The sequence below is a fragment of the Aulonocara stuartgranti genome, assembly GCF_965226115.1.
Source record: "Aulonocara stuartgranti genome assembly, chromosome: 7".
Classification (NCBI taxonomy): Eukaryota; Metazoa; Chordata; class Actinopteri; order Cichliformes; family Cichlidae; genus Aulonocara; species Aulonocara stuartgranti.
Window position 1 is genome coordinate 39,843,863 of NC_138945.1, and position 21,629 is coordinate 39,865,491.

The 21,629-nt window shown below is 41.8% G+C and overlaps 1 protein-coding gene across 7 annotated transcripts; it reads left to right on the forward strand.

Moving 5' to 3' along the window:
• Positions 1-130: 130 nt before the first annotated feature.
• LOC309712223 (scavenger receptor cysteine-rich type 1 protein M130-like) lies at positions 131-20,700 on the forward strand (the record flags this gene model as incomplete). Of its 7 annotated transcripts, none has more annotated exons than XM_082542872.1 (14): positions 131-254; positions 960-1,050; positions 3,859-3,965; positions 13,178-13,210; positions 13,317-13,604; positions 13,724-14,029; positions 14,432-14,737; positions 15,939-16,244; positions 16,322-16,603; positions 18,729-19,034; positions 19,123-19,407; positions 19,577-19,894; positions 20,250-20,332; positions 20,428-20,700. In XM_082542872.1, 14 exons carry the CDS (start codon positions 131-133, stop codon positions 20,533-20,535), a joined length of 2,943 nt encoding a protein of 980 aa, XP_082398998.1. In that variant the 3' UTR covers positions 20,536-20,700. The 7 variants fall into 7 exon arrangements, with proteins under 7 accessions (XP_082398998.1, XP_082398999.1, XP_082399001.1 ...); XM_082542873.1 differs by having other exon boundaries at positions 20,433-20,700; XM_082542875.1 differs by having other exon boundaries at positions 20,250-20,327; positions 20,428-20,458.
• Positions 20,701-21,629: the final 929 nt, after the last annotated feature.

Below are 21,629 nucleotides of genomic sequence, written 5' to 3' on the forward strand. Positions count from 1 at the left end.
GTTCACGACTCTTCGTTTCAGCTCTCGGAGCTCCGTAAGTCTTAGTAAAAAGTTAAAACACAGAGGAGACCTTCGCTTTCCGTTACCATGGAAGCAACAAACAGAGAAGACGTAGGTCACAGCTCACTGTATGCGCATGCGTCACCGCAGCCGACATGCTGCTCCGGTGCATCAGCGTGGGCGCCGTATTTTTCCGGGGCTGCCCCGCCCCCTAAAGCACGAGAGTGTAACGTGTGAAGTTTTGGAGTTTTTTTGTAAGTTCTATTTTTTTAAAACGTTTTTTTAAGTGAAAAAAATGTTTTTAAATCATAGTATGGTAATTATAGCACACAGTTTGGTTTGTTTCAAAGTCTGACTTAATGCGAATCGTTCAGATCGTTCTGCCTCCTCTCTGCACACCCACGAATAACCCTCTGCAGGTCGGCAGCGACACTAAACTTTATTTGTTACTGTGAGTCACCTCAGCCCCGTTTAACACTTTTGATACTAAGGTAATTTAGATGATTTAGGATGAGTCGACACAGTGAAATATGTGGTGATATATATCACTTCCATCATCTTTCATCAGTGACTTAAATTAAAACCCCCATCTTGTTTTTCTTTGCCTGACATGATCCACAGTCAGCTTTGTTTAGTGAAAAAAATTTATGAAACATTTTCATAAACTATTATTCAATACTGGAAAGTTCAGTAAACTTTACTTGAAATTAGGTTTAATCCCCTGTAAAATGTGATGTGTAGAAAAATGCTGTCTTTAGTTTTAAGAGTGATGCACAGGAACATCTCTATGTTTCAGCAATTCTTCTAAGTCCATAGCCTGAAATCACAGCCAAATACGGTGTTCACAAGAATGAACTTTTAGAACTTACAGATAGGCCTGTGTGCCACAAAACATTACTGCAAAGATGAGAACACTTCACTCTGAGTGACATTTAACAATACACTGACTTGTTTTTCAGCTTCACTCATAGGCAGGATGTTTTTAATTTTAGTGATACTGATCAGACAAGAGGAAGCAGTCCAGGTTGGAGGTTCACTTAAAGCACTTAAGTAAGTAAATGTACACAGTGGTCCTATCGACGTGCTCATTCAAGACAGTGAACGTGGACAATATGTCCTCATTTTCTTAACAAAAACTCATTGTTACACACAGGTGCAACATAAAAGTGATGCACGTAAACTGATTTGTACGTTTATCATTTCATGTTCTCTTTAAAATCCACCAAGTCAACAGTAAACAGCTGACGGTTAGCTTTAGGGTTGGGTGTGACTTAAGTCACAAGGTAAAAAAGGGAGATTTTCAGAAACTAGAACTTTGATTTTAAACTGAGTCTAAGATATTTTGGCAACTTCTATTTGAGTTTAATAAACCCAACCACTTCCCCTAAACCTATCAAATACCTGGTGGATGTGAAAAGGTTATTTACGCAATCATATACTGATATATGACCCTGGGAAACATAGTCATGATTGCATTCACATTCAGCTTAACCCAAAGAAATGGGTTTTGTGGTTCGGACTCCTTCTGACATTTCTTTGGAGGTGGAGGAACATCACAGTAATTGCTTAAAGGAGCTTCTTCGACATCTTTAAGAGTTCTAAACAAATGTCTGTCCTCCTCCAGAAAATCTTATGTACGCAAACGCGCGTTGTAACTTCTTATCTTGTGGGCGTCTTTTATTTTGACAGCGCATGTGCACCTGCGGATCACTTATGTGCAGCCCTGTCTATAACTACCTAAGTTATTTAAAAATTATTATCATTTAATTTACCCCCCTTTCCCAGCATCTTCACACTAATAACCCTGCACTTTGAAAAATTACCTGCAGGTGTGTCAAACATCAGCTTTTCTGTAAGTTGGCCATATAAGCAGGTTGGCATGCCACGAATCAAAACAGCAGAAACAGAAAAAAAAACTCTTCAGTCCAACTCCAGACTTGTTTTATCGACTGCCTGATTTACACTGTTTTAAGTTTTGTGTGTTTACATTTAATAGCAACTTATATTTGTATCTGTTCATCACCCTGTGTGGCACCTGAGGGTCCAGACCACCGGTCAGAAGAAACCCAACTGATCCTTCTCCTGGAACCCTGAACTGGACATTAGTGTGGTTATCAGAGTAAAACAGTGAACATCATCCTGAGCTGCACTGTGGTTTCTTAGCAAGCGTTATCACTCGTAGCTGAAATGAGCTGTAATCCGATGAGAGCATCTCAGTGAGGTTGTCATGGTAACTCAATGGCAGCAGCAGTGACGTTCAGGTGGGACACTTCTGTGTGGATTCTCGATGTTTTTCCCTGTGCTTGTCCTGGTTCCTTCCGGAGCTCCGGTTGCTCCTGCATTGAAGGTCGTGCTGGGTCACTGCTGCTGGTGTGAATCCAGGATACGCTCACATCAAACACTCTTAATCTCAAGAGTTTCAATTCCTGTTTAATGGAGAGGTTAAAAACCACAGCCCTGTAATCTGACAGCAGCTTGTTATCAAATTACAGGTTATCATCAATTTTCTTTAGAAAATCTCCAAATACAAACTTTATCTTTATGTTGTTCAAACAGGAACAGAACTGTGAACCAGCAGAAACCAGAAACAGATGAAACTGCTCTGCCTCACTGACCCCTCATGACGAGGTCTGACTAAAGCGGGCTAATATTTCATGTGCTGCACGTGAGCATCTTTCTGTGTGAAGGAAATGAGACAAGCTTTTCTTCATTTAAATATTCTGCAGTTTCTATAAAAAGGCTGTGCGATCATTTTCAGTGGAGTGAAACTCAGGGAATAAAGTAAAATAAATAAATAAAATGATGGATTATAAGAGAACTAAAACTAAGAAAGGCAAAGATTAGAATTAGGAAAACTAAATGAGGCATAAAATAGAAACTTGAATGATGTGAATGAAGAACAAACCATGCAGAAAATATAATAATAACTAATGACTAAAAAACATGCTTATGGATAACAGGTTGTTTTGTCAGAGGTCTAGGCGTTCACTCTCAGTGGGTGGAGTTCCTGTCCTGACGTCTTGATGCATTCTCAATCATCCAGGAACCCTTTTTGGGTTCCTGTCCTGACTGTGATAACAGCGCTTTCTGCATATCAGTCATGCTCATCCTCCTCCCACACACTCACACATTCACACTGCGCGCGCACACACACACACACACACACACACACACACACACACTGTTTAAATAAAAGAAGTGCTACATTAAAAACAAATCATCAGATCCAGAAACTGTGTTCACTCCTCAGTTACAGAGGAAGAAGGAAGATTTCATCTAGTTGTTAGCACACAGTTTCAAGACCTGCATTACGGTGCACACTTGTGTATTTGTGAACTTTTACCTAGCATGCATATACCACTAAAACAATACCATCAGTAGGGTTAAACAGTTATAAAGTGCTTGTAGCTTAGGCGATAGAGCAGGTGATCTATTTATCAGAATGTTGGCGGTTTGATCCCTGGCTGCTCTGTCTGCATGCCAAATATCCTTGGGCAACATACTAATCCCGAATTGCTCTCTGATGCATGAATCAGAGTTTGAATATTAGATAGTAGGAAGTGCTGGTAAAAGAGTAATGTTGTATAAAGTGCTTTGGGTGATCCAGCAGAGTAGGAAAGCGTTATAAAAGCGTGAGCTTTTCCCCCCTACCATTTGAAATGACCACAGGTGTTTATACCCACAGGTAAATGAACAGTTTATTATTTGTAAAAATTATTTCTGTTTTATGGGTTATGTGATAGTTTCCAACATTGCAGACAAAAACAAACACCCAGGAAATACTGAACATGTGTCAGTGAGGTAAGGCCACTTCCTATTCACGATAAAAAAGTAAATGTGATTGGTCTCTTCCTGCAGGCAGATACTGAGGACAGCAGGTTTGATGATCAGAGCAGCGAGCAGGCAGAGAGACATCTACCTGGACATGGATCACCTGCTGCTGCTGCTGCTGTTGTGGAGCTCAGGTAGGACTGGTTTAAACATCATCTGTAAGCTTTCACTGATCTGACTGGAGGATTTCACCAAACGGCAGTGAGAAAATTATATACATTATGATTTTGCTGTATGTGTGTTTGTAAGTCCCTTATCTCATCCTAGACAAGTGGACCAATCATGATGAAACTTTGAATAAACATTGCTGAGGCCACTGTGAGTGCCAACATTATGATGTACACAAATATTTTTCATGCAATTGTATGTATTTGTACATCTGACAGGTCAAATGGTGACATTATGATTTAGTATTGTTCTGTTACATTTACCAGTATATACTGTAAATCTTCTGTCATAAGCTCATCTTATAGTGACTGTAATGCTTTGTTGACTTAATAAACCCCAAATTACATGTAGAAATAAAATTATTAAACTTCAATATTTCTAACATGTTTAGTGTTTAAACAAGCAAAACCCACATGAATGAAACACAGAGAACATTTAAACATATACTTACTAACATGAAAACCCATGAAACATTTTATTTAATCCCAATGTAGAAAAATGCATCATTCTTTATTTACCTAACCCCAAAGCAAACACCATGCATAGCACAGAGGTTTGCTGGTACATTTAAACATTTCTTTAACCAAATAGTTTATTAAAAATAACTGTAACATAAACATTAGAAATCTCAGTGTAAAATTTGGTGAAAAACTAAGTTTAAAAAAATTAACCCTTCATAATACGGCTTGTCACTAAGGACATAATTGCCCTGTAATTAAAAGGAATTTTTATGTATTTTCTTAGAAGTTACAAAGTAATTATATTCATATAAATTGTATTATTTAAAGGTAGGGACACTAAAATAAGGGGGTAAGTCAGATTACAAACATAAAATGTACTGTATGAATAATGAATTATTGCATTAGTCTTTATTAATGTGTAAGTAATCTTACACAACACATGAGTAATTTTTAGCATAACACCATATATTTTACAGGAAATGATAAATCATACTGTAACTAATTTTAACTGCAGCATAATTTCATGGTAATTTTGTGCAAAGACAATATTTCAGCATCATACTTTGTAAGTATGGCGTACGGAGTGGATTAATATTGCCTTTTTATGTCTTTATTTTAAAAACTTTTTTTACATGATTAATTTGTCTTAAAGATTCTTTAAGGTTTGTTTGACGCCAGATACATTTTGTGTGTGTGTGAAGCAACTGTTTTAGATGCTGTCAAAATAAAAGTTGACATGGATGATTCATTTTTAACATACTCTTCTTGTCACTGTCACTGACTCAGCTCCTCAGACTGGTCAGAGCTCATGGGAACAGTTTAAACTTAATAAAGATTAAAGAAATCCGTCTATCACAGTTTAAAAAGACAGTTGGTAAAAACACGATCAGTAACAATTTCAGATAAGCACGTTAATTGAAGTTTTAGTGCTCAGGGTATGAAATTAACTAGACTCAAGACTTCTTTGGTTTCCAAATCTCTATTACATGATAAAAAACGAATTATAAATTCAGATTTGAATGGGTACTTTTGTTCATTTTTCATTATTTGCATCTTTCTCTCGTAGATTTTGGCTTTAACGCACTTTGAACAGGCTCACACACCAACATGACACACATACAAACACCCATACACTCTGTGATGGCCAAACCCGTGGCCACACTCTAAAGTCGGTAAATTTTGTATTTTCATTCTTCATTTGAACATAGTAATACATTTTAGTTGCCAATAACTTTATTGATTGGTTTGGATACATTTGTTCTATTTGTAAGTGCGCACATTTAGTTTACTTATGTATTCATACTACTTCATTTCTTTGCTTTCTGACCAACCTTTGTCTTTTTATTTCTTACTTGGTATCATCCCTGGGAGTTGCTGGACAAAAGATGGTAGCCAGGGTTTGAAACCATTAAATATGAAGGAAGATAATTGGACCACACCACCACTTCCTGCTGAAGGGGAGGATGTGTATTTTCTTTACTTTAAAAACAAAGTATTTGTATTAAATTAAATATTTGAGTTTAGGGTTTAATGGGGTTTTTGATTTTCTTCTTTAGTGTTTAGTTTATTAACAAACTAGATTGTACTGCTTCGTTTTTGATTTATGATTTTGTTTTGTTTGTTACCCCTCATGTGTCACAATGGTCTGATCAGCCATTCTACAGGGAGTGCAGAATTATTAGGCAAATGAGTATTTTGTCCACATCATCCTCTTCATGCATGTTGTCTTACTCCAAGCTGTATAGGCTCGAAAGCCTACTACCAATTAAGCATATTAGGTGATGTGCAGGCACGTGCAGAGGGGGGGGGCTAGAGGGGCTTGAGCACCCGCCCCTTTCCTGATGGAAAGGGTAATGTGATGTGGGCAAACCAAGAAGTTTGCCCACATTACTCCTGTCCTTGCTGATCTGCACTGGTTGCCTGTCAAATATCGTATTCAATTTAAAATTTTGTTGTTTACTTTTAAAATTACCAATAACACTGCACCAAGCTATCTTAAGGAACTTTTAAACCCATATGCTCCTGCTAGGGCTTTAAGGTCTTCCTCACAGTTACTGTTGGTTCAGCCCAGATCTCGACTGAAATCTAGAGGTGATCGATCGTTTGCTCTAGTTGCACCGGAGCTGTGGAACAATCTCCCGATTGGCATCCGGGCGTCTGATTCTATTCATTCTTTTAAATCACGGCTAAAAACATATCTTTTTAAACTTGCCTTTTCTACCAGTTAAATGCTGGCTTGCTTGCAGTGACCTATTGTATTAAATTCTCTGCTATCTTTCCATTATTGGTGTCTTTTATCATGGTGGTACAGTCTTACCTTGCTATAATCTATGTGCTGCAGTTTACTCTTATTGGTGGCTTTTATCTGTGAACATAATCCGTTACTTTTATGAATTTGATGTTAATGTGTGAACTGTTTTATTTTTTATTGTTTTATGTAAAGCACGGTGGCACGGTGGTTAGCACTGTTGCCGCACAGCAAGAAGGTCCTGAGTTCAATTCCAACATCAGGCCGGGGTCTTTCTGTGTGGAGTTTGCATGTTCTCCCCATGTTTGCGTGGGTTCCCTCCGGGTACTCCGGCTTCCTCCCACTGTCCAAAGACATGCAGCTTGTGGGGATAGGTTAATTGGATAATCCAAATTGCCACTAGGTGTGAATGTGAGCGCGAATGGTTGTCTGTCCCTGTGTGTAGGCCCTGCGACAGACTGGCGACCTGTCCAGGGTGTACCCCGCCTCTCGCCCTATGGCAGCTGGGATAGGCTCCAGTGCCCCCCGCGACCCTGAAAAGGATAAGCGGAAGCGAATGGATGGATGGATGTAAAGCACTTTGGTATGCCCAAGGCTTTTAAATGTGCTCTATAAATAAAGATTGTTGTTGTTGTTGGGTGCCCAAAGTGCCCTTTTGTTGAGGCAACTTTTTAAAAAAAAAATTATTATTATTATTTTTTTAATGTGTGTGTGCGTGCGGAGTCCTGTCTGTGCCCCTCAACAATAATATTTAACTATTAATCACAGTTTTGCTAAATAAAAGGATCTGGCTTGCATCAGTCACATGATCACATTTAACCAATGATCGCCCTTGACGGCAGAACGCGCTGGTTACGAGCCGGGAACGAGCTCACAAAGAGCACGCGCATTTGTTGCGGTCCGGAGCTGTAGGAGAAACACAAGTTAACTCAGAGACACAGACTGATGCGACAAAACCAGTAAGTAGGTGTACAGCGTACACTGTAGTGTATAGCACCCAGGAGTATCAGCTTATTACGTACACGTTGGTAAGCTGTCTTGTTGCAACTGACGAACTGAAACAAACGAACGTGCTGTGCGTGCAACAGCGTGACAAACATTACCTGTCCTTTTATTAACTGCACAAGTAGTGCTGGTCATAGCTGCTGGCTACCTGTGTAAGGCTGTCATGGGTCTGTAGCTCTGTCACCGTTTTAGGGAACATATTTAGTTTTAAAGTATTTAGAACATATTTAGTTTTAAAGTAAGTTTCCGGGCTTTTCCTGCCTTTCTGGAGGAATTATATTTCACTAAAAAACGATCTAATATCCATGTCCACATAATTATGCATTATAATAATATTTTAAAAAACACACGCTGTATTTTAAAAAACATACATTAAGAAGCAGATTATATTAGATTTATATTTTAAATAAGACAAAATTTGGATTTTACAACAGTAAAATGATTGTATCTCTACAGTTTAAAAATTTAATAAGCTTTGCCCCTGCACAGAGTGGATAGATAGGGCAAGATACTAACCCCATGTTTGCCTACTGGCGGTGGTCAGAGGGCCCGGTGGCGCCAGTGTCCGGCAGCCTCGCCTCTGTCAGTGCGCCCCAGGGTGGCTGTGGCTACAATGTAGCTTGCTATCGCCTGTGGGTGAATGACTGAATGTAGTGTAAAGCGCTTTGGGGTCCTTAAGGACTAGAAAAGCGCTATACAAATGCAGGCCATTTACCATGTACCCATCAGGTAAAACATCGGCGATGTTTGCTTTGCCTTGTTGCCCATATTAGATTCTTGATGAATGTGTGTTGTTGTTATTCAGCCTGGTTCAATGTGCCCCTTTTTAACTTTGAGCACCCGCCCCTTTAAACCTCTCTGCACGGCCCTGGTGATGTGCATCTCTGCAATGAGAAGGGGTGTGGTCTAATGACATCAACACCCTATATCAGGTGTGCACAATTATTAGGCAACGTCCTTTCCTTTGGCAAAAAGGGTCAAAAGAAGGACTTGACAGGCTCAGAAAAGTCAAAAATAGTGAGATATCTTGCAGAGGGATGCAGCAGTCTCAAAATTGCAAAGCTTCTGAAGCGTGATCATCAAACAATCAAGCGTTTAATTCAAAATAGTCAACAGGGTCGCAAGAAGCGTGTGGAAAAACCAAGGCGCAAAATAACTGCCCATAAACTGAGAAAAGTCAAGCGTGCAGCTGCCAAGATGCCACTTGCCACCAGTTTGGCCATATTTCAGAGCTGCAACATCACTGGAGTGCCCAAAAGCACAAGGTGTGCAATACTCAGAGACATGGCCAAGGTAAGAAAGGCTGAAAGACAACCACCACTGAACAAGACACACAAGCTGAAACGTCAAGACTGGGCCGAGAAATATCTCAAGACTGATTTTTCTAAGGTTTTATGGACTGATGAAATGAGAGTGAGTCTTGATGGGCCAGATGGATGGGCCCGTGGCTGGATTGGTAAAGATAGAGAGCTCCAGTCCTGCACCGGCGTGCCCGTGCAGCCCCCTCTAGCTTCTGCTCGGTGGCTACTGGGTGACTCCTCGTCTGGGGATCCTCAGCCCTTCCCATGAGGGTGGCACGGATGCCCCTCCGGTGGTCCTCCTTGGGCTCTCGCACTCTGGGGCCTCTGGATGTCTGGGGCCTGGATCTCCTCCATGCCTGCTTCATGCCCTGGGGGACGGGGCTATGGCTCGCTACATCCTCTTGCATACCATTACATTAGTGATGGGCAGATGAAGCCCCATGAAGCACTGAAGCTTTTCATCCAATTGGTTCACCCCAACGCGAAGCTTCATGAAGCTTCATTTGCTCTAGCAGGACACCTACTGGACGTAAAAATATTAGTTGGCATGAATTTGAAGAGTGTGGCATTTTGCACACAGCCTGTAAATGTCAACAACAAAAGGAGTGTGTAAAACATGTATATTGTAGTGATGGCAGTATACTGTGTATATTTATACTGGCAGTATGGAAAATGATCATTTGGAAATGCTTGAAATGGAAATGATCATTTACTGTGAGGTGAGGTGTGGTTGGGGTGTGGACAGTAGTTGTGCTTTTGTAACGTTGAGGTATGGACAGCTACACACTGAGGCTTTGAGCCTCAGTCCTGCCTGTTCACATTTTATTCTGTAAAAACTAAATTCTCACTGCTTTTATGACCTTTTTAGTGGGGAGAACATAGCTAGGATTTAATGATTTAACAAATCTTTTGAATCCTTTGTCCTCCACAATGCTAAATGGCTGGGAGTCCTCAATCACCATGCTGACCAGGTCTTCATCTATTTGAGATTGTTCTCCTGAGGAAAGACAATAAAGATAAAGCACAAATATAAATATCACACACGTAACTTATAACAGTTGTATAATATTGTTATATCATTTAGTAACATTACAGCATGCTATATTATCATTGCATTTGATGGCTCACCTGGTCTTGCTCCACAATCGGTGTTCCCCTTATTCTCATGCAAAGCTCTGTAGTGCCTAAGCATGGATGAGGTTTTGTTGTTATATCCCAGCTCCCTGGCACATAGCAAACACTTCACCTTGTACAAAAGTAAAGCCGCTTAACATTAATTGTATTGCACCATCAGTGTTATGAAAATACATCTTCTGTAGAAATTTACATACCTTGTTGGGAGGAATAAGATCAAAATGTTCCCACACAGGGGAGGACATCCTCCTCTTCTTAGCTGGCTCCATTCTCTCCTGACTTTCTCTCCTCACTCTCATAAACCTCCAAACGGTCTCCAAACTCTCACTAACCGCAACTCTCCATCAAACACCCACATTTTGATTGAAGTCTGAGGGTTTATATCTCTGTTGTATCTCGCGGCAAAGTTCGAACCACTTCATGAACCAGTCACGTGGTACAGCCGGGCAGCGAGGCTTCGGACGTCATCATTTTCAGCTCCTCCCATAAATGAAGCAAGCCTCGATACGCGCTTCGCGGAAACGCCCCCTCCATTACTCGACACACGCTCCGAAGCCTCGATACAGAACGTCACATCACTACATTACATGTGGAAACCATTTGAATACAAGCGCGCTGATCCACACAGGTATGCACACGGATGTTCACTGCTCGTAGACTTAAATTACACCTTTCTTGGCTGCTACTTCAAAGCACATTGTGCGCTGTCTGTCCTGCGTGCTGCACAACAACATTGAATTTTTAGTATTTACTGCTGTTTACACTTAGCTAGATTAATGCGATGGTGTTGTGTTTCGTATGTTGCTTTGGGGTTTTTTTTGCTTGTTTTCTATTCTTCTCTCAACAGGTGATCCAGGAGATTTTTTTTTCTCCCCCCCTTTCTCACTGTCCCTCTCCCCTTCTGTTTTTCTTTTCCTTCCTCTTTCCCTCTCCCTTTCCTATCCCTCACTCATGTCTGTCCCGTCTGTAACAACTGAAAATAAAATATAATAAATAATAAAAACAAAGGTCGATCAAATGGACCAATACGGCAATGCTACGATGATCCATTTGGCAAAGTAAATCCATTGGGTATCCTTGTTGGTCTTCAGACAACAATTCTGACGGCTAAAGAACCAAATGGGACAGGCCAAAAAAAAAAAAAAAAAAAGAGAGCTCCACTCCGACTCAGACGCCAGCAAGGTGGAGGTGGAGTACTGGTTTGGGCTGGTATCATCAAAGATGAGCTTGTGGGGCCTTTTCGGGTTGAGGATGGAGTCAAGCTCAACTCCCAGTCCTACTGCCAGTTTCTGGAAGACACCTTCTTCAAGCAGTGGTACAGGAAGAAGTCTGCATCCTTCAAGAAAAACATGATTTTCATGCAGGACAATGCTCCATCACACACGTCCAAGTACTCCACAGCGTGGCTGGCAAGAAAGGGTATAAAAGAAGAAAAACTAATGACATGGCCTCCTTGTTCACCTGATCTGAACCCCATTGAGAACCTGTGGTCCATCATCAAATGTGAGATTTACAAGGAGGGAAAACAGTACACCTCTCTGAACAGTGTGTGGGAGGCTGTGGTTGCTGCTGCACGCAATGTTGATGGTGAACAGATCAAAACACTGACAGAATCCATGGATGGCAGGCTTTTGAGTGTCCTTGCAAAGAAAGGTGGCTATATTGGTCGCTGATTTGTTTTTGTTTTGTTTTTGAATGTCAGAAATGTATATTTGTGAATGTGGAGATGTTATATTGGTTTCACTGGTAAAAATAAATGATTGAAATGGGTATATATTTGTTTTTTGTTAAGTTGCCTAATAATTATGCACAGTAATAGTCACCTGCACACACAGATATCCCCCTAAAATAGCTAAAACTAAAAACTACTTCCAAAAACATTCAGCTTTGATATTAATGAGTTTTTTGGGTTCATTGAGAACATGGTTGTTGTTCAATAATAAAATGATTCCTCAAAAATACAACTTGCCTAATAATTCTGCACTTCCTTGTTTATACCCTTGTATGTCATTTCATGTTTAGGTCAATTATGTATGTTTGGGCAGTCATTTGGTTTGTTAAGTCTGCAGTCTTTGCCTGAGTTCAGTTTTGTTTCTTTGACCTCTTTTATGAGCTCAACATTTATTACTCTTGTAAATATAATTTTTGGGGGTTAAATAAATGGAAACTATATTTTTCTAATAATTCCTGGGACGACTCCTGTTTTTCAACTCGGTCCATCACACACTCATATCTGACGATCAAAGGAAAATAAGAAACTCTGCAAAATCGGTCAATTTGAACTTAACATCAAACTGTGCTGCTCCTCTCACTGTCAGGGGGATGAATGTGATGAGCCATAGAACGCAAGGTAGACAGAGTCTCTTCTCTCACAGATTCACTGCAGAAAATTTAGTTACAGGGAAATCAAGCAGCACAGCTGAAAAACGCACTGAATGGTAAATGGACTGATTCTTATATAGCTCTCCCGGAGTACTCAAAGCGCTGTATACAACATGCCTCATTCACCCACTCATACAAGCACTTCTAAACACAAGTGCAAACTAAACTACATTCATACTCCGATGAACGCATCGGAGGGCAACTTGGGGTTACAATCTTGCCCAAGGATATTTGGCATGCAGACTGGGGAAGCCAAGGATCGAACCACCAACCTTCCAATCAGTAGCTGATCTGCTCTACCACCTGAGCCACAGCCACTGAGAGCTCAGCTTTTGGCCCAAAGAATGAGGACAGCTTGGCCAGTGCTTCACATTCTACCCCTGGATGGATGTGGATGTTTCAAAGCGTATGTTTAGAAAAGTAGTTTATTGTGCAACGCTTTTAGTCCGATGTGCTGGGTAATGTAATGGATTCATGCATTCATGAATTCACCTGCCGTCTACCTCCATTACTCCTGCTGCTTTTACCCATTATTGCCTCCACTCTTGATCATTAAAATGCACTATTCATTCCACACATGTAGCTTGCACTTATTGATCTGGCACATCTGGCTTCAAACTGATGGTTTTCTTTGGTTTTCTCTTCAGGAGTCCAAGCTGAAGGGAAACACAACTCAACAGGTGAACAAAAAACAAAACAAAAAAATAAAATACTCAGCAGGAAAGGTTGACTTTAACATTTTCAGGAGTAAATTTCTTTATTGATGGCTCTCTGCTTTCTGTTCAGAGTCTGATGATGTCAGATTGGTGGAAGGACCCAGTTTGTGTGCTGGTACATTGGAGGTGAAACATCTGGGAGAGTGGAGACCAGTGAATGTCATTGACTGGACCCTGAAGGAAGCAGCCGTGGTCTGTGAACATCTGGACTGTGGCTCTGCTGTTGCTTTCGGATTGAAACCGCAGATGTCTGCATCTTTGTGGAAGATCAAACTTGACTGTGTTTGGTCAGGATCTACTCTGAGGGAGTGTGCAACACCAGATAATTCTTATACAGCCCTGATTCTCACCTGTTTGGGTGAGCTTATTAGTGACATAATCTATGTCATTGTGTTTGACATTAATTCAACAGTTTGACACATATGCAAGTTTTCTTAGATGATGGTTTTCAACAGCAGCATTTTTTTCTTTCTCCAGACTCTGTCAGGCTGCTGAATGGTTCCAGTCTGTGTTCAGGCAGACTGGAGGTGAAGTCTAACCAGAGCTGGTCCTCAGTGTGTGAAGCTGACTTTGACCAGCAGGATGCAGAGGTGGTCTGTAGGGAGCTCGGCTGTGGGCCTCCTTCGGTCCTCCAGGGGGCGCTCTATGGAGAAGTGGAGGCTCTAGCGTGGAGCAAAGAGTTCCAGTGTGGAGGCCATGAGTCTGCTCTCCTGGACTGTAGAAGCTCAGGCTCAGCTAGAAACAGCTGCTCACCTGGCAAAGCTGTTGGACTCACCTGCTCAGGTAAATGGTAAATGGCCTGCATTTGTATAGCACTTTTCTAGTCCATAGGACCCCAAAGCGCTTTACACTACATTCAGTCATTCACACACACATTCACACACTGGCGATAGCAAGCTACATTGTAGCCACAGCTGCTCTGGGGCGCACTGACAGAGGCGAGGCTGCCGGACACAGGCGCCACCGGGCCCTCTGACCACCACCAGTAGGCAAACATGGGGTTAGTATCTTGCCCAAGGATATTTGGCATGCAGCCAGGATGCAGCCTGGGATCAAACCATCGACCTTCTGATTAGTGGCTGACCTGCTCTGCCACCTGAGCTACAGGTAGAAGAGGAGCTGCAGCTTTGATGTGGTTCAAACTCACTTTATTCTTTTACTGATGACTCTCTGCTTTCTGTTCAGAGCCTGATGATGTCAGACTGGTGGGAAGAGACAGTCGCTGTGCAGGTGAAGTGCAGGTGAAACAACTGGGAATGTGGAGATATGTGATTAATACTGCACACAACCTGGAGGAAGTCACTGCTCTCTGTGAACGTCTTGACTGTGGCTTTCCTGTGGGAATGATCATGTCCCGTTCCGGGCTAGTCACAGACGACTGGGAAATAAAACGTGATTGTGCTCAGGCTGGATCTCCTTTGAGAGAGTGTTTGAGTTTCTCTGTCATCACATTTTCACAAAAAGGCCTATTCAGAGAACTTAAATGCTCAGGTAAGCAAATAAAAATTCTGTGGACATAAACATGATTTCTACTTGCAGCGGTTGGTGTCATCTAAACATTTGTATATTGATGTTTCCACAGTTATCCTAACTTTAAGCTTACTCAAAAGACACACATTGATCATGAGCTATAACTGGCAATAGAATACAATATGTTCAAATGATTACATTATTTTTCTTAAATGCATGGCATCATTGACAGTGATCTTACTAAAGTTTCTTTAACTGATGCTGTACAGGGAGAACTTAGCTTTCTGCTTTAGTTTTTGTCAGGATGTAATTAAACACATTATTGCCCATATACTGTGTGAAGCTGTCCCCAGGGACAAAAATATACATATGATATAAAGTTTCAAACATATTAACAGGAATAATGTTCATTAAACACACAGCTTATCTGAGGAAAAATAAATAACTTGTATCATTAATTAACCCTACCGTCATGTTGTGTGAAGTTAAAAAATCTAAAAGAATTAGTTCAAAGTACTTTTTTAATATGAAAAAGTGTAATAAAAATATAAAATGATATTTGTTCATGTTATATATTTGTAACTCTGGTCTGCATGTTTATATTACATAGATACATCAAAGAGGAGGTTAAAGGGGTCAAAAACTATTTGAATTTGACTGTGAAACATACTTCACCCAAACCACACACACACCCACACACACACCTACACACACACACACACACACACACTATTGACCTCGTGTATAAAGTGCGAGAATGAGCGGGTTGTTATCAGTTTTGATGGGGAACTTTTGTGTTTCTGTGGGCAAACTCCACCCACCCTTAGTGGAAATTCAGCAGAAAAGGAGCAAGGCAAGTTTCTGCAAAGGAGTCCAAACAAGACTGCAGCTACATGTTACAAAGTTTCCTTTCAGAGTTTTACAAAATTAGCAGCAAAAGTAAACAGCTGACAGCCCTGGAAGTTCTGGACTCAACTTTGAAGACCATCTTGAGGTCAATTCAGAATCTGATGATTCAACAAAATATTTTTAAAAAAGAACAACTTGTCTCATCTCAACATGTCTCCAGTGCGTGCTGTTATAAAGATGTGTTCTGTTGTTAATGATGAAGTCATGTTGAGTTGTGCCGAGGTTGAATCAGTGAATAGTTGTTTGCTGCCATCTTTTTCTTGTGTGTCTGCTGTCTCTGATCTCTCTGTTTGATCTTCTCTGATGTCTCCAGACTCTGTCAGGCTGCTGAATGGTTCCAGTCTGTGTTCAGGCAGACTGGAGGTGAAGTCTAACCAGAGCTGGTCCTCAGTGTGTGAAACCGACTTTGACCAGCAGGATGCAGAGGTGGTCTGTAGGCAGCTCGGCTGTGGGCCTCCTTCGGTCCTCCAGGGGGCGCTCTATGGAGAAGTGGAGGCTCCAGTGTGGAGCAAAGAGTTCCAGTGTGGAGGCCATGAGTCTGCTCTCCTGGACTGTAGAAGCTCAGGCTCAGCTAGAAACAGCTGCTCACCTGGCAAAGCTGTTGGACTCACCTGCTCAGGTAGAAGAGGAGCTGCTGCTTTGATGTGGTTCAAACTCACTTTATTCTTTACTGATGAATTTATCCTTTCTATTCAGATCCTGTTAGGTTGGTGGGAGGTGCCAGTCGCTGCTCAGGTACATTAGAGGTAAATTATCTGAGGCAGTGGAGCCCAGTGGATGTCTCTGACTGGAGCCTGAAGGGAGCAGCTTCTGTCTGTGCACATCTGGATTGTGGCTCTGCTGTTTCTGTAAGACGGACAAAGGCCACTGGATTCTATCCGCTGACAGTACGCTCTGACTGTGTTAAATCTGGATCTGCTCTAAGGACGTGTACAACATTCATGTCATCTTCCTTCATGATAAAGCTCAACTGCACAGGTAAGCATATCATTTCAATCCAAATAATTTTCTTTATGTGGATCGAATCTACAATTTCTGTCAGTACTTTGTTAGGTTAGAGTCAGGAAAAGAAAAGTGAGGAAAGAAGATGGTAGTAAGGGCATTAAAATATATATCAGAAAGATCCAGCTCAGAGCCAGCTAATGAAGAATGTTACAGACAGAGGGGGTATGAATGACTTCCAGTGGTGCTATGCTATATAAACAGAGAAAACCAAGTAAAGATGTACCCAGTATATCACGAATGGCCACTGAACAGAGAAATTGATAGCAAAAGAAACAGGTGTCCTTCTAAACGCAGGTGGCCAGTCTTGGCTGACACACTTCTATAAGATTCTTTCAGACAGTTGAGAGGCACTGTCATCTGAATGGAGCAGTGGCTCCCATCTTCAAGAAAGGCAACTGGTGGGCATGTTCCAACTTCCGGGAGTCACACTCCTCAGTCTGCCAGTAAAAGGTCTACGCCAAGGGCCAGGAGAAGATTGTCCATCTGTTAGTTGCACCTCAGATTCAAGTGGAACAATGTCGTTTTCATCCTGGTTGTGGATCATTGGACCAACTCTTTATCCTTTTGAGTATATGAAGTGCTTTGAGAGACAAGTTTGGAGTCATATCATGTCCTTCATCCCTTCCACCTTTGATGCTCACCAATTTGGTTGCAGGGCTAACAGGTCTACTGAGGATGCTGTTGCTGCTGCTCTTCATTGTTCCCTGTACCACCTGGAGCACCAGGGGAGCTACACACACCTCCTCTTTATTGACTTTAATTCTGCCTTTTACACCATCCTCCCTCACAGGTTGGTGAGCAAGCTGTCAGCCCTAGGACTCCTATACTCCACCTGTCTTTGGATTAAGGACTTTGTAACACAATGCACACAAAGGGTTACGGTGGGCCCCCACATCTTCTCGACCATCAGCATCAGCACCGGCTCTCCCCAGGGCTGTGTCCTGAGCCCTCTGCCTTTCATGCCGTACACTTACAACTGTGGGGGGGGGGTTGGGGGTGTCTGCCTACAGGGACGAAGTGGAGTGACTGACAGCGTGGTGCAGGGACAACAACCTGCTCCTGAACACAACCAAGACCAAGGAGATTACTGTAGATTTCAGGATAAGAGAACAGACATTAAACCACTTTTTATCAGTAGGGATGGGGTGGAGATTGTGTCGGACTTCTGCTTCCCTGCTTCACGTCATGGAGGACCTATCCTGGTGTGTGAACGATGCTGCAGAGCTGTCAGTAGGCTCAGCAAAGTCTTTATTTCAAAAGCTGCTGGTGTCCTTCTACCAAGAGCATCCTGTGCAACTGCCACTGTTTGTGGTTTTCCAGATGCAGAACAGTGCAGAGGAAAACACTTAAGGGGATTATAAAGGTTGCCCAGGGGATCATCGGCTGCTCTTCAGCCTCCCTGGATGAACTGCACAGCTCTCGCTGTCTCAGGAAAGCAGAAAATACCATAAAAGACTCTTCACACTCCGCACATAAACTGTTCCAACTGCTGCCATCAGGCAAAAGATGCAAGAGCATCAGAGCAAAGACAAATAGATGAATAGCAGTTTGTACCCTGTAGCTGTTAGGGGACTGAATGACCCATAATTACCTCCATTTTAACCTGACAAGTACAGTGCAATGGATGACATCCTGTGCAATAGTGTTAAATGTACAATAAGGTTTTATTTATTACTGAATGACTGTGTTCTACCTTTTTTATATTATTCTTTTGTAATCATGTTTAAACTTTCATTTCTTGACACTGCAGGGACTGCACCTAATTTCGTTGTACTTGTTACAATGACAATAAAGATATTCTGATTCTGATATTCAAGCATGTGTGGGAGTTTGAGTGACCAGTCTACATGTGTATTATGGAGTTGGAGAAGGCATTCAACCATATTCCTGTGGGTGTCCTGTTAGAGGTGTTTCAGGAGCGTGGGATGTTGGGTCCGTTGTTGAGGGCTGTTTAGTCTCTTTACAGCTGTATAGAGAGTTTACTTAGCATTTCCAGTAATATGTCTGTGAAACACCACGGCAGACCCGGTGACATGTTCCTCTGGTCCCTCTCTAAATGGTAAATAAATTTCTGTTTGATCTTCTCTGATGTCTCCAGACTCTGTCAGGCTGCTGAATGGTTCCAGTCTGTGTTCAGGCAGACTGGAGGTGAAGTCTAATCAGAGCTGGTCCTCAGTGTGTGAAGCTGACTTTGACCAGCAGGATGCAGAGGTGGTCTGTAGGGAGCTCGGCTGTGGGCCTCCTTCGGTCCTCCAGGGGGCGCTCTATGGAGAAGTGGAGGCTCCAGTGTGGAGCAAAGAGTTCCAGTGTGGAGGCCATGAGTCTGCTCTCCTGGACTGTAGAAGCTCAGGCTCAGCTAGAAACAGCTGCTCACCTGGCAAAGCTGTTGGACTCACCTGCTCAGGTAGAAGAGGAGCTGCAGCTTTGATTTGGCTTTGATTTTTTTTTTAAACTCACTTTGTTCTTTGCTGATGACTCTCTGCTTCTGTTAGAACCCGTCAGGCTGGTGGGAGGAGCCCATCGGTGTGCAGGCACACTCAAGGTGAAACATTTGGGAGAGTGGAGACCAGTGGATGTCTCTGACTGGACCCTGGAGGAAGCAGCTGTTGTGTGTGAACAACTGGACTGTGGCTTAGCTGTTTCTGTAGGACATAGGGTAGAGTCCTCAGACTTGCCAGTGTGGGTGATGAGACCTGACTGTGTTCAGGTTGGATCATCTCTGAGAGACTGTGCAACATCAAATGACTCTTCCTCCATTGTGAATATCACCTGCTCAGGTAAGCGCACCATAATCTGTGACACAATGAATAACACTCATGTGTCCAGCGACAGTTAACGTTTTCCATTGGAGTGAATTGAAAAGATTCAAATCCTCCATGGACTACTGAACCTCACCTGACATGACACACCTTTCATTGTTATCTACATCATCTCTGTCTCCTACAGACCTGCTTGTTCAGCCAGTCATTTCTTTGTCCTCCAATGACGGGGTCTCTGAGGCCCAGCAGCAGGGGTTTCGGGTATCCAGAAGTTCCAACTTCACCATCAGTTGTTTCATCCAGCCACAGTACCCTGGAGGCTCCTTTCAGCTTACCTTCAACAAAGCATACAAATACACCCAAGCAGCTGTCAATCACTCTGCCCATTTCCTGTTTCCTGCTGCAGAACCCGCCCACCAAGGAAACTACAGCTGTGTTTATCACGTTCATGTTTTTTTTCATAACGTCTCCTCTGAGAGCAGACTGCTGTCTGTCGTTGTCTCAGGTAAGCTGAAGCTGACATCAGCCATCAATATCAACATGAGTTTGAGGACAAAAGGAAAAGAGAAAAAGGAAAAAGACAAACACTTGACAAAACATAAATTTTGAGGTGACACAGCAAAAAAAAATCTAATTCACATGCATATTATAAGCTTAAGTTTAACAAGCAATAAAATATCTGGAGAATAAAAATGAAGATTAATTGTAAGAGTGTCCTTTGCCAAGAGGCAGCAGCGTTAATTGAGCTTGTTAATATTTGTTAGGTTTCAAAGGTAACTGACTCAAACAGGTTTATTCTGTTTTCATGTTGCTATAGCCTGAGCTGTTGGACTCATGATGGTTGTGATGTGTCTGATCAGATCACACAGGTCTTACCGTCAGAGTGATCCTCCTGCCGCTGATTCTGCTGTTGGAGAACATCGTCTTATATTTCTGCTGTAAGGTAAAGAATAAATCTTTTTAGCAGCAGGAATGAAGTCTGTTCATTGAACTGAAGTGAGGAGTGATGCAGTCAGTCTAATCTGTGTGCCACTCCAGAACAGGAGGAAGCAGAGGTCCAGCAGACAGGAGCACACTGAGATGGTGGACGGTAAAGTTGGTGTTTGTGGAGACGAAGGAGCTCATGGAGAACAGGAGGACGTCTGAGCAGCTCACCTAACATCTTGATTAATCTGTCAGCAGAAACACAACTGACCATTATCTCAGTGAAAGATTTTACTTCCCTTTACTAATAAAACTGGAATTATTCTGTAGTTTTCGTACTGTGTTTGAAACAAATCTCTGCTCTTTTCATGTCAGCATGAATACAGTTTGAATCTCACCTGTTCACACATGGAGACAGTTTGTGGTTTTTCTTCTATTTCTGATCGTCACTAGCATCCAGAGAGTCCACAGTCTGTGGGAGGATCTTAGCTGATCAGCTTTCGAGCACAGCCTGAAGTAAATTTTTTTAGTTTGTCCTCTTAGTGAAGCGGAAGTCTTCTGTTTGGGAGGTTAGACACCTTTAGTGAGCTCCCCTCCCCACACCTAGAAGGCATTGAGACAGTTTTGGTTTTCAGTGAGACATTTCTGAATAGTTTGTAGCATCTCTGGGTACTTCTCAGTGGAGATTTCCTTTGTTTACCTTTTTTTTTGTCAAATATTATAATAAAGTACATCTGTTCTTGGTTTTGTTTGGGTTTCAGCTTTTCTTTGTAGCTCCAGATTTATTTATTTTTTCCCACTGATTTGTTAAATAAACCCCTGAAACTAAGTTAAAAATATACAATATATATACAAATATTTATAAAAACAAAACTTATTTGAATTCTCTTTTTTCTGAACACCCAGAACTCGATTCTCCAGTTTTTCTTTCTTTATCTCCCTGACTATCCCACTTTAAATACGTTCTTGCACTTCCTTGTTCTATCATGAAGTCTCCATATCATCTAGCCTCTGTCCAGAGGATAGACCAAAATCCTTCTTGGTAGTTTCCTTGAGAACTACAGTTGTATTTTTCAGGTGTAAGGTACGGCTTCCCAGTCATTCAATGACAGTTTGTGTTTTTTGTGAGTCGATACAATCATGATGACGTGTTTTATAAGCTCACATGGCTCACAGATGGTTAGATGGGTCACTGCTGTGTATTTATGTGTTCACCTGCATGGAGCTTAACACTTCTTTATATTACTTTTTTAGCTGACACACAAAAAAACTCCAGAAAAAAAATCTTCGGTCCCTCAGGCAGCACTGCTTCAAAA